The sequence below is a fragment of the Numenius arquata genome, chromosome W, assembly GCF_964106895.1.
Source record: "Numenius arquata chromosome W, bNumArq3.hap1.1, whole genome shotgun sequence".
Taxonomy (NCBI): domain Eukaryota; kingdom Metazoa; phylum Chordata; class Aves; order Charadriiformes; family Scolopacidae; genus Numenius; species Numenius arquata.
Genome location: NC_133615.1, coordinates 3,035,261 through 3,047,419, shown reverse-complemented (window position 1 = coordinate 3,047,419; position 12,159 = coordinate 3,035,261). Strand labels below are relative to the sequence as shown.

Sequence of the window (12,159 nt, the reverse complement as noted above, 5' to 3'; positions counted from 1 at the left end):
AAATGAGATTTCATTGCAACAGCGAGCATACCTGAACGCTAGTCTAAAGTTAATCCAGATGCAAACGTTGTCTCTCTACCAACTGAAAATTAGCTTTCCACTGGCTCAGGACAACGTGGCTTCCCCCGGTTGCAGAAATAGAGCTAAATCGCAAAAATACCCTGGAAAAAAGGGAACCGGAGAAACCTCTCAATTCCAAGATAGCGGATGAGATGTAGAATTTGTTCCAAGAAGCTTCTAGACACCTAAAGACTCGCTGTTTTTCAAAACAGGCCCAAGTGCAGCAGAATGAATCATGTGAAACCTATTCTGGTGAGCGGCCAGGACACCGAGTGCTTCACAAGCCTCTGAAGTTACCAGAATGTTCTCTCACCATCAGCCAGCCCCAAAACAGTTGGAACATATTAAAAAAAAAAAAAAAAACAAAAAAAAAAACCACAAAAAAAACCCCAAACCACACAACAGTTTCTATTAAAACCAATGAGATTGATCTAAACGCTGCAGGCCACAAAACCTTTGGACAGATGCTTTGGCCAGGGTGGAGGAGGCAATACCACAACAAAAGCAGAAGGGGAAAAAATAGTTACACGTTGCAAACATCCTTCCTTTACCATTTCAAAGGATCCTCCACCAACCTCTCTCCTAGATTAAAACTGGAGCTGATGTCTTTGTGTGATGTGAATATAGAGAGTAGAGACCAAGTTTTCTGAGATAATCTACTTAACACAGATTCACAGATAGGTCCAGGCCGCAAGGGACCTCCAAAGGTCATCTAGTCTGACCTCCCCACAGTCAGCAGGGACACCCCCAACTAGACCGGGTTGCCCAGGGCCTCGTCGAGCTTCACCTTGAATATCTCAAGGGAAGGGGCCTCAACCACCTCCCTGGGCAACCTGTTCCAGTGTTCCACCACCCTCATGGTAAAGAACTTGTTCCTAATATCCAATCTAAATCTCCCCTTCTCCCAACTTAAAACCATTGCCCCTCGTCCTGTCACTGCAGGCCTTTGTAAACAGACCCTCCCCAGCCTTCCTGTAGGCCCCCCTCAGGTACTGGAAGGCCGCTATGAGGTCTCCTCGGAGCCTCTTCTTCTCCAGGCTGAACAACCCCAGCTCCCTCAGTCTATCCTCATAGCAGAGGTGCTCCAACACCCTGATCATTTTAGTGGCCATATAGCAAAACATATAGCAAAAATCATCAGCCCTTTTCCATGGATGGGAGAAAAGAGAGACAAATGTCACCACATTCAGCCTATTTAGAATCATAGAATCATTCAGGTTGGAAAAGACCATTGGGATCATCGTGTCCAACCATCAACGCTACTCGACAAAGTTCTCCCCTACACCATATCCCCCAACACCACATCTAAGCGACGCTTAAACACACTCAGAGATGGTGACTCAACCACCTCCCTGGGTTATTTATCCATCCCTAACATTTATATCGTACGTAGCTTTCCATTCCTTAAGCTGAAAGTCTTTCCCAAGCCCAAGCGTTATGATAAGCTGCATATATAGCACCAAAACTACCAAAAAAATTGCATTTAATACTTGACTTTGTGGGGAGAACAACAAAAGCCAAAAGGTAACCAGGGGGACGACAACTGAGCTTTAAAGACAGCTCCCAAATCCCCGTGCATTCCTTCGGATCGGCCAACCATCTCTCTTCTGTCTATGAACATTAATATCAGGGCAAACAGACTGAGAGAGTTGGGGGGGTTCAGCCTGGAGAAGAGAAGGCTCCAGGGAGACCTTAGAGCCCCTTCCAGTCCCTCAAGGGGCTCCAGAAAAGCTGGGGAGGGACTCTTGATCGGGGAGGGACTCTTGATCAGGGAGGGGAGCCATAGGACGAGGGGGAAGGGTTTGACACTGAAAGAGGGGAGATTGAGATGAGATGTGGGGAAGAACTTCTTTGCTGTGAGGGTGGTGAGACCCTGGCCCAGGTTGCCCAGAGAAGCTGTGGCTGCCCCATCCCTGGAGGGGTTCAAGGCCAGGTTGGAGGGGGCTTTGATCAACCTGGTCTGGTGGGAGGTGTCCCTGCCCAGGGCAGGGGGTTGGAACTCAATGATCTTTAAGGTCCCTTCCAACTCTAATCATTCTATGGTTCTATGAAAAAGTGCATTGGTTTTCCTTAAGTGCTCCAAGTCCTATACATGTGTTGCTGCAAACTGCATTAAAAAAGGTACCTTGATTTTGAGACATTACAGACATTTCTATATGAGCCGATACGTGAAAGTACTCTTACTGAAATTTCATATTAGCTGCTGAAATCACTCTCGCTCAAGAACAATTTGTCTCTCCAGATCACTGCGTTCAGTCCTCCTGCCCCAAACACCCCTCGAAAGCTTTCACACCTTCTTCTTCCCACCTCCACCTCCCCCGGCCAAGCTTTCCCTTCCACTCCTCTTTCAGACCTCTCTCCATCTACGAACCAGACCAAACTCAAGGAAGCAAATGCCAACTTCACTCCCTCTGCTTCCCACTTCCCGATGAAAATTGAATCAATTTACACAGTTCTATAACCCTTACTCCTCCAAATGCTTTTTTTCCTTTGTGTAGTGATTGCTGAGATACACACAACTTCACGACAAGGCTTATTGTCTCAGAAGATAAACTATTATATCTGTTTATCTGCTGGAGCGAGTGCAGAGGAGGGCAACGAACCTGGTGAAGGGCCTGGAGAATAAATCATATGAAGAACGGCTGAAGGAGCTGGGACTGTTTAGTCTGAGGAAGAGGAGGCTGAGGGGAGACCTCATCACTCTCTACAACTACTTGAAAGGACACTGTAGAGAGGTTGGTGCTGGTCTCTTCGCACAGGTAACTAATGACAGAACGAGAGGGAATGGCTTCAAGCTCCAGCAGGGTAGGTTTAGACTGAACATTAGGAAAGAATTTTTCACAGTGGTCGGGCATTGGAACAGGCTGCCCAGGGAGGGGGTTGAGTCACCATCCCTGGATGTGTTTAAGAGCCGTTTAGATGTGGTGTTGGGGGATATGATATAGGGGAGAACTTTGTAGTGTAGGGTAGATGGTTGGACTCGATGATCCCAAGGGTCTCTTCCAACCTAGACGATTCTATGATTCTACGATTCTATTTGACAAGCCACCACTTAACTAGAGTTAGGGTATAAGACTAAATTAAAATTTTAATTATATTAAAATTTATCTGGATTTGTTACCAAAAATGCACTTCTCGCACTTTTATGTTACGCATATAAATTAAACCTTTTATATCTATCTTCTTAAGCAATGGCATTGTCCAGCCACGTACTGAGAAGACAACGACCACTTCTTTTTGGATTGCCGGCCCTTTTATTCATAGTCATTAAATCATCATTACTGGACTGCTACTAACACTCCTCCATCAGGAGCGGCATTGAATTGACAAGACACAGTATTAAAAAATTCTTTTACACCCCGAAAACATAGGGCAAGTGAAAACAAGAGACGGAAAATCGCAGGTGCTGTATTCAGTCCAAGGTCAGAAACAGTTTCCCCAGCAGATAGTTTTAAAATAGCTTTAGTATATAACAAAATACAAGACCGCAGAGCCACACGAGTAACCTGCTTAAGTCTAATTTATGCAACAGGAAGAAAATACTGCTGCACCATCAGTTGATATAAATACATCAGGGCAGACGTTATTTCAGTCCAGTCACGGTGAGCAGCAAGAAAATGTCAACTCAGCAGCCAAAGTTAAAAATATTCAATAGAAATAGCTTATTTCTTACAAGCAGGTACCTCGCTGGCATTTTTACCTGCAATATGGGTGTTAACTGCTCTTCCAAACAGAAAAAAGGCTCAACATTCTCCCATCCAGAGACCACGACACTACGCTTCCCGAAAAAAATCTACTAATTGACCCCTATTTCACCAGTCCCACCATTTCCTGGAGAATCCTTGCAAGCACTGTCAATAAGGCAGCCAAATTCCAGGTGTGAATCAGATATTTTAACCTAATTATTTTATAAAGTGATACAAAGTGATGTGGTGTAATTTATGGAAGACACACAAACATTCTACTCATTCTACCAAGTAGAGAGCAAAAAATAAAGGGGGCCTAAAGGAAAGCTGGGGAGGGACTCTTGATCAGGGAGGGGAGCCATAGGACAAGGGGGAAGGGTTTGACACTGAAAGAGGGGAGATTGAGATGAGATGTGGGGAAGAACTTTGCTGTGAGGGTGGTGAGAGCCTGGCCCAGGTTGCCCAGAGAAGCTGTGGCTGCCCCATCCCTGGAGGGGTTCAAGGCCAGGTTGGATGGGGCTTGGAGCAACGTGGTCTGGTGGGAGGTGTCCCTGCCCAGGGCAGGGGGTTGGAACTGGATGGTCTTTAAGGTCCCTTCCAACTCTAACCATTCTATGATTCTATGATGCATTGCCTGACTAATGATAAAGAATTCTAAAGCACAGAAGGAGGTTGAAGGTATTTATATATAAATGACACAAATGGGGAAGCAAGCCGGGACATTATCTATTATAACAGCTTAAAAAACCACACCAAATTAATTTACAAATTTAACTGAAGTTACAAAATAGAAAAGAGGCATTTCAAAAAACCCTAGGAAATGTCACAGAACATCTGCTAATGATGCATTGTAGAATCATAGAATGGTTAGAGTTGGAAGAGACCTTAAAGGTCATCAAGTTCCAACCGAGAATTAATTTAAAATAGAGGGAAACACAAGAAAAGTGATGCACTGAGCGCAGTGAAACAGGAACAACCTCCAAAAGCCCTAAAAGTTTAAGATGAGGGCTCAGCTGAGCTCATCTCTCATATAGCACAGACCCTAATCCTTCACCCAACTGCCTCTGGATGAAGAGGCCACTGATTTACGTCGTATTCCTCCAAAAAGTCATCTACCCTCTTTCAAAGATATCCATAGAGAGCAGTGTTTTGCCTCTGAATTAATTACCTGAACTCTTTTCCTCCCATATCTCTTAAGTTGTGGGATTCAACCTCCAGGCTTTAGTTCTTCTGCAAGGGGAGAGTCTTTTCCATTCAAGGCTTTCCCCTTGTGAAGGCACGTACACATCCCGATGCTTCTCAAGCTCTTTTCTGACCAACCAGGCTTTCTACATCCCTCAAAGTTTTATTGTTCATTTTAAAGCAAAAATACCCCAAACATTTCTCGACACACGCTCCATTTCACAAGAGTCTCTAAGTATTTTATGAATTATGGTCGTGCAACACCAGATGATGGTGGGACTCGATGATCTTAAAGATCCCTTCAAACCTGGACAATTCTATGATTCTTGATGGAACCTGATGAAATTCAACAAGGGCAAGTGTAGGGTGCTGCACCTGGGGAGGAACAACCCCCTGCACCAGGACAGGGTGGGGGTGATCTGCTGGAGAGCAGCTCTGTGGAAAAAGACCTGGGAGTCCTGGTGGAAAACAGGATGACCATGAGCCAGCAATGTGCCCTTGTGGCCAGAAGGCCAATGGCATCCTGGGGGGCATCAGGAAGAGTGTGGCCAGCAATTTTGCCACCCGCCCAATTGCTCAGCATTGATGAGGTCCCCTCTCAGTCTTCTCTTCTCCAGGCTGAACAGCCCCAGGTCCCTCAGCCTTTCCTCATCAGAGAGATGCTCCAGGGCCCTCATCATCTTTGTAGCCCTCTGCTGTCCCCTCTCCAGCAGTTCCCTGTCCTCCTTGAACTGGGGAGCCCAGAACTGGACCCAGTGCTCCAGATGGGGCCTCCCCAGGGCAGAGCAGAGGAGGAGGATGACCTCCCTCCACCTGCTGGTCACACTCTTCCTGATGTACCCCAGGATGCCATTGGCCTTCTTGACCACAAGGGCACATTGCTGGCTCACGGGCATCCTGTTGTCCACCAGGACATCACCTTTATTTTCCCTAAAGATAAGTAAGTTGATACTCTTAGCAGCAGTGAAACACGTCATATCACATACTAACAGCCCAGAAAATTAAATATGACCATTTATTCACAGAATTCACGGAAAACGACTCAGCCCTCACCGAAATAATCTGCAGCGGACTACGCGGGAATTCAGTCCGGAATCAATTCAATATCAACCATCTCACCCCAGTTTTTGCCAACAGACGCGTCTATCAACCCTGATTTTAGCAATTCATCTGCTGGAACTTGGACCGAGCCCAAACTCGTTCCGTATCTGCCATCAGACAGGCAAGGGATCTAATTATCTGGCAAGGTTTCAAATATTAGAATGGAAAACGTTCTCCTCTGTTCCGTTACCGAGTCCCCCAGACGGCCATTATCTTATTAAAGGAACGCTTTTTAATAAGTGAGATCTGTTAAAGTGGTTTGTGACGTTACCAAACGTAGAGTGGAGCGTAAGCTAATTCATAACCTACAAAAACTCTACCAGGTGTCTGTTATATTGGCCATTAACCACAATCCTATTTAAAGCAGCTAAAAAGTCCCAAAAGTTGCATTTCTATAAAATCTGTCAGCTGCTCCTTGAGGAGTTTCGACCTCAGGTCAACCCTGGAAGACATTTGGCCTTTTAGTCAAGTTACAGCTCATTTTCTTAACTATTTATCCCTGTAGGCACACAGTAAACTGGAGTAACTTTTTGGCCTGAACATCTGAAAAAGAAAAATAAACTAATAAATAGAATGATATCTGCTACCAGTTTCTTTACAGTGTGCCCAGAGGTCGGGAGGTTTGACCTGGATCAGACAGTGGCACTGAGAAAGAGGGAATCAAAGACAGCTTGGTGGCTTTATCAGAACGTATTTTATCTCGTAGTCCAGTGACATGTTTAGCATCACGCTCCTGAGATGACATCAGTGTCCCTGACCATGGCAGGGGGGTTGGAACTAGACCATCTTTAAGGTCCCTTGCAACCTAAACCATTCTATGACGTATTAAAAATAAATAAATGAGCCAGAACCGGTAATAAATGAGCCAGAACCTACGGCTCTCTGAGCAGAACCGGGGACACAGGACATGGACCTGTTGGAGTGGGGCCAGAGGAGGCCACGGAGATGATGTGAGGGCTGGAGCCCCTCTGCTGTGAGAACAGGCTGAGAGAGTTGGGGGGGTTCAGCCTGGAGAAGAGAAGGCTCCGGGGAGACCTTAGAGCCCCTTCCAGTCCCTCAAGGGGCTCCAGGAGAGATGGGGAGGGACTCTTGATCAGGGAGGGGAGCCATAGGAGGAGGGGGAAGGGTTTGACACTGAAAGAGGGGAGATTGAGATGAGATGTGGGGAAGAACTTCTTTGTTGTGAGGGTAGTGAGACCCTGGCCCAGGTTGCCCAGAGAAGCTGTGGCTGCCCCATCCCTCGAGGGGTTTAAGACCAGGTTGGATGGGGCTTTGATCAACGTGGTCTGGTGGGAGGTGTCCCTGCCCAGGGCAGGAGGGTGGAATGAGATGATCTTTAAGCTCCTTTCCAACCCAAACCATTCTATGATTCTATAACATCGGCAGCTGGTGACAGCCGAGCTTCCAGGACCAAGTCCTCGTGACAAGTACAAGGCAGAGCAATACTTACGAGATTTTCTATGTCCGTTCGTGCCAACACATACGTCCGTACGTTGCCATTTTGATGCAGAAGCATGTATAAAAGAAGAGTGGCTTGATCAGATTTCTGCTGCTCGCACAACGCCGTGTATAAACTGTTAAAATTAATCTGGAAAGCGTGTGGATTTGATGATGAAAAAGCAGTGTTATCTGAAATAAAGAAATTCCAAAAAGCAATCTTTAACAAATACATTTACCATCCAGCTATTTGCTAACTTTATAGAAATCTCTGGAGGGAAATATTTTATACAGACACCACAGCAAGGAGGAAACAGAATTCATCCATGACTCTTATCAGAAACCTTCACAGGGTCTCATGAAGCTTCAGTTGGGCCAAAAAGCTGAGGCTGTCCTCCCACGTGAGCTTCAGAAGGACACCTCCACCTGCACAAGACTCTCATCTTTTTCAATAAAGCTGTTCCAAATGGCTTCCACCACTAGAAAGGCAGAGCAATTCCAGGAGCTGCTTCAAGGAGAGCAGCTCCAGCATCCTCTCTGGAACTGTTCTACTGATAAATGTGCAACCAGAACTTTCTCTGGGGCTTTGAGCAACCTGGTCTGGTGGGAGGTGTCACTGCCCATGGCAGGGGGTTGGAACTCAATGATCTTTAAGGTCCCTTCCAACCAAAACCATTCTATGACTCTATAAAGAGCTTTCAGCATGGAAGAATGTGGTAGTTGTCACTTATTTTGAACATCTCCACCCTCTTTGGAAGGAATAAGTGCTTGGAAGACCTGCAGGAGCCCCACAGGAGCTCTGGCTCCCACGGGGTTCCTGGGGCCCCGGTGGAGACATCGTGCCAGGGAGCTGCTGCTTCTCTTGGCTTGGATGAGGGGTGAGGGCTCCAGCCATTCAGCTGAACTCAGCAGGAGGCACCAGAGCAAAAGCTTCTTTCCATCGAGTCAGGAGGCACCACCACACACCCGGTGGTGAGACACAGCCCGTGGGCAATGGAAACTCTTCCTCTCCCCAAACCCACAGACCAACAGACAGAGGAGACACCAAAACCCGGTGTTTCTGAACCCCATAACCCCTTCAATCACTGATTGTGATTATGGAATCATCACTTATGGACAGAGGAGACACCAAAACTCACTGTTTCTGAACCCCATAACCCCTTCAATCACTGATCGTGATTATGGAATCATCACTTATGGACCAACTGGTTTGAAACCAGTCTGCTTCAGGTCAGTATTCCTCTTTTCCAGGGAAAATTTGGTTGGAAACAGCAAAATCAGATTAATTCAATGTGTCCTATTAAGCAGCAACCTGATGCCACGGCTCATTAGCTGAGGAGTGTCCGTTGACTTTCAAGCTTCAATTCCGCGGATGTTGAAACCGTGCTGCTTATATGAACAGCACGTCACTATTTGTTCTATTAATAGATATTTTAAAAACTCTAAAAAAAAATCTAAACAGTATTAAAGAAACTTATCAGCAACAGCAGCGTATCCTGTATTATCCTACAGAACGTTAAACTGACCCACGGAAAAATTAAGCTATTCTAGACCACGTTGAATAAAGAAAACTACCCTGAGTTTGATTAGTTCTGTCCCAATTTAAATAAATAAATTGCTTCGACAACAAAAAAAGCCAGTTTTCATATGAGAGTCACGCACTATAGGTCATTACGACCGTAACCAGCTTTTCTTTTTCATATCATTTTCCTTTTACCAGCCCCTCAGAATGTTCATAGGAATCAAACTGAAGCTCATTTAAATTAATATTGCCAGTGGAAATAAGTTTACGGGAAACAATAAGTCATTCTATAAACGTACATATCTAGAGAAAATGCGGCTTTTCGTGCTCCTTTGGACACAGAGTAAGTTCTCTCTCAATTTTATGATACACGTGGAACAGTTTTCAATGAAATACATAACGCGTTACTGACGGCACGAAACGAAGTCAACCAAAATAAAGCACTTGTAGAAGTCGTCAGTTTAAAAACCAAAAACCCGTATCAAGAATTTAGTAGCTCAACTGCCAATGAATAGTATCCAATAAATCACAGGGGCACGTTTGGTCTAAGATTTCTTCTATTGAGAACAATCCTACACCCGAATAACTCCCAAAAATTTCTTAGGTAAAGGGGAATGAAACTAGAGCTCAACCTGCTAAAAATTGAGTGGTTAAAGGAATACAAAAATGCCCTTTAAATAAAATGAGTAACTCGGGGGCATCGATGTGGCCTCGGAGGCTACCATGCAGCCGCTGAGCGTGGTGTCAACCTGCATGAAGCCAACGAAAGGTCAAACCCCATGGTCAAAAGTCGAAGAGATATAAGTGTATGGATAAAGTATCTATAAGAAGAAGCCCAGTGCCTGCAAGCTGAGCTACCTGCATAGTCCAAGCTGTGGTAGGGCACCATTGCGTCCTAAGCAAGACCCTCTGAGTCTTGGTGACCTGCAGTTACCTGATCTATGGACTGGAACCAGCCAAGCACTGAAACTCTCAATTTTTCTGTAGATACAAGTCTCAGGAAAGTGTTTACATTAACCAGCTTCCCCTCATATTTGCAATACAAGAAGACAGCAAATCAATCCAGTTGGCAATTCAATTGCTTCTCTCAGCTCTAAGGAACATGATTCCAGCTAAAGAGAATTTCCCCATGTGCCATAAAGTTTTAGGAGACTCCTGCAGACTCTTGGATAACTGACCTTATATATTATAACCGTCTTATTTATATTTTATGAAATTATGACGCTTTCTAAAATTTCTCAAGTCTGAAGGAAAGAGTATCCTTCTCCCCCTGCCCCTTCCATTAAGTTCCAGCACTTGAGGAACTCCATCTCAAAACTCCTAGAAGAAAACATACTATTACTGCTCTTCCATGGGCTGGCTGGAGGTACAACAAATTTTGGAAAGAGAACATTGAAATAGTCACAGCAACTTAACACTGCACCTGATTCTGCCCCTCTGCTCCGCTCTGGGGAGATTCCCCTGCAGGGCTGCCTCCAGCTCTGGAGCCACCAAGACCAGAAGGACATGGACCTGTTGGAGCAGGGCCAGAAGAGGCCAAGGAGATGCTGGGAGGGCTGGAGTCCCTCTACTGTGAGGACAGGCTGAGAGAGTTGGGGGGGTTCAGCCTGGAGAAGAGAAGGCTCCAGGGAGACCTTAGAGCCCCTTCCAGTCCCTAAAGGGGCTCCAGGAAAGCTGGGGAGGGACTCTGGATCAGGAAGGGGAGCCATAGGACGAGGGGGAACGGTTTTAAACTGAAAGAGGGGAGATTTAAACGAGATATTGGGAAGAAATTCTTTGCTGTGAGAGTGGTGAGACACTGAACAGCTTGCCCAGAGAAGCTGTGGCTGCCCCATCCCTGGAGGGGTTCAAGGCCAGGTTGGAGGGGGCTTTGAGCAACCTGATCTAGTTGAAGATGTCCATGTTTATTGCAGGGGGGTTGGAACAAGATGGTCTTTAAGGTCCCTTCCAACCCAAACTATTCTTTGATTACATCACTTCATTTTCATCTGTTTATGCTTAGAAGAACAAACAGATACAAACCTTGCGTGTTCTTGAAGGACATAATAGCTTGCCTGTAGGGATTCGGCGTGTCTGGAGCATCGGTCAGATTGGCCAAGACCAGGAGAAGCAGCAGACTCTGATTAGCGAGAGGGGAACACTGCTCCAGCTGCGGCGACGATTTACTCCCCACCCCACCTAGCGTGAAGACTGTCCACAGGCCAGCTAGAGAGAAAAGGCAAAAAATATCATGAGTGTTCACATTTTAATAAACAAAGCTCCTTTAGAGGCCAAGACAGCATTTGAGAGACAGAGAGGAAAGTTGGGGTTCGACTAGAGGATCTCCAGAGGTCCCTTCCAATCACAGAATCGCAGAACGATATGTTTTTCATCTATTCCTATGACATAATTTTCTCGAATTTCCAGGAATCTTTCAGTTCCCACCTCTCCGTGCCCACTGCTGTTGTGACTCCGGCAATTTTCATTTGGAGAAATCAAATGGCCAGACCTGGCATCTCATCTCTTCACAGAACCACAGAATGATAGGGATTGAATCACACAATGATAGGACATGATAGGAATGATAGGACAAGAGGAAATGGGCACAAACTGGAACATAAGAAGTTCCATCTCAACATGAGGAGGAACTTCTTTCCTTTGAGGGTGGCAGAGCCCTGGAAGAGGCTGCCCAGAGAGGTGGTGGAGTCTCCTTCTCTGGAGACATTCCAAACCCACCTGTATGGGTTCCTGTGCAACCTGCTCTGGGTGGACCTGCTTTGGCAGGGGGTTGGAGTAGATGATCTCCAGAGGTCCCTTCCAACCCCATATCATTCTGGGATTCTGTGACTCCACAAAATCCTTATTCCCTTGCCAGTGCTCATGAGTCTATATTACATTGGGAGAAAAGAAGAAGAAAAGCACCAAAACTGAAGCTGAGATGCTGCAGATTCAGCATTATTGGAGAAAAAGTCAGGGGAAAGGATAAAACTTGTCCCCCCTCCATGGCTATGGTGGTATGTGACAACTTCAATGTCACTGGGTGTCTACCTTAATCACATCTGGGCTCCCAGTACACTCCCAGTAGAGAAGCAGCAGCCCCTCCCAATCATATTGGATTACGTTTGTCCCCAAATGCCTGCTTAGTACTTAATTTTTTGAGTGTATCTTGAAATTTTAGGGCATAGACTATTT

At 45.7% G+C, this 12,159-nt stretch overlaps 1 protein-coding gene across 1 annotated transcript in view; it reads right to left on the bottom strand.

Moving 5' to 3' along the window:
- The window catches only part of LOC141476740 (dymeclin-like), a 219,126-nt gene that overhangs the window by 114,258 nt on the left and 92,709 nt on the right, over positions 1–12,159 (bottom strand). The window contains exons 8-9 of the mRNA XM_074165548.1: positions 11,011–11,193; positions 7,480–7,658 (exon numbers count right to left, since the gene is read on the bottom strand). Of these exons, the coding sequence (XP_074021649.1) occupies positions 7,480–7,658; positions 11,011–11,193 (362 nt within the window). The remainder of the gene's footprint in view (positions 1–7,479; positions 7,659–11,010; positions 11,194–12,159) is intronic.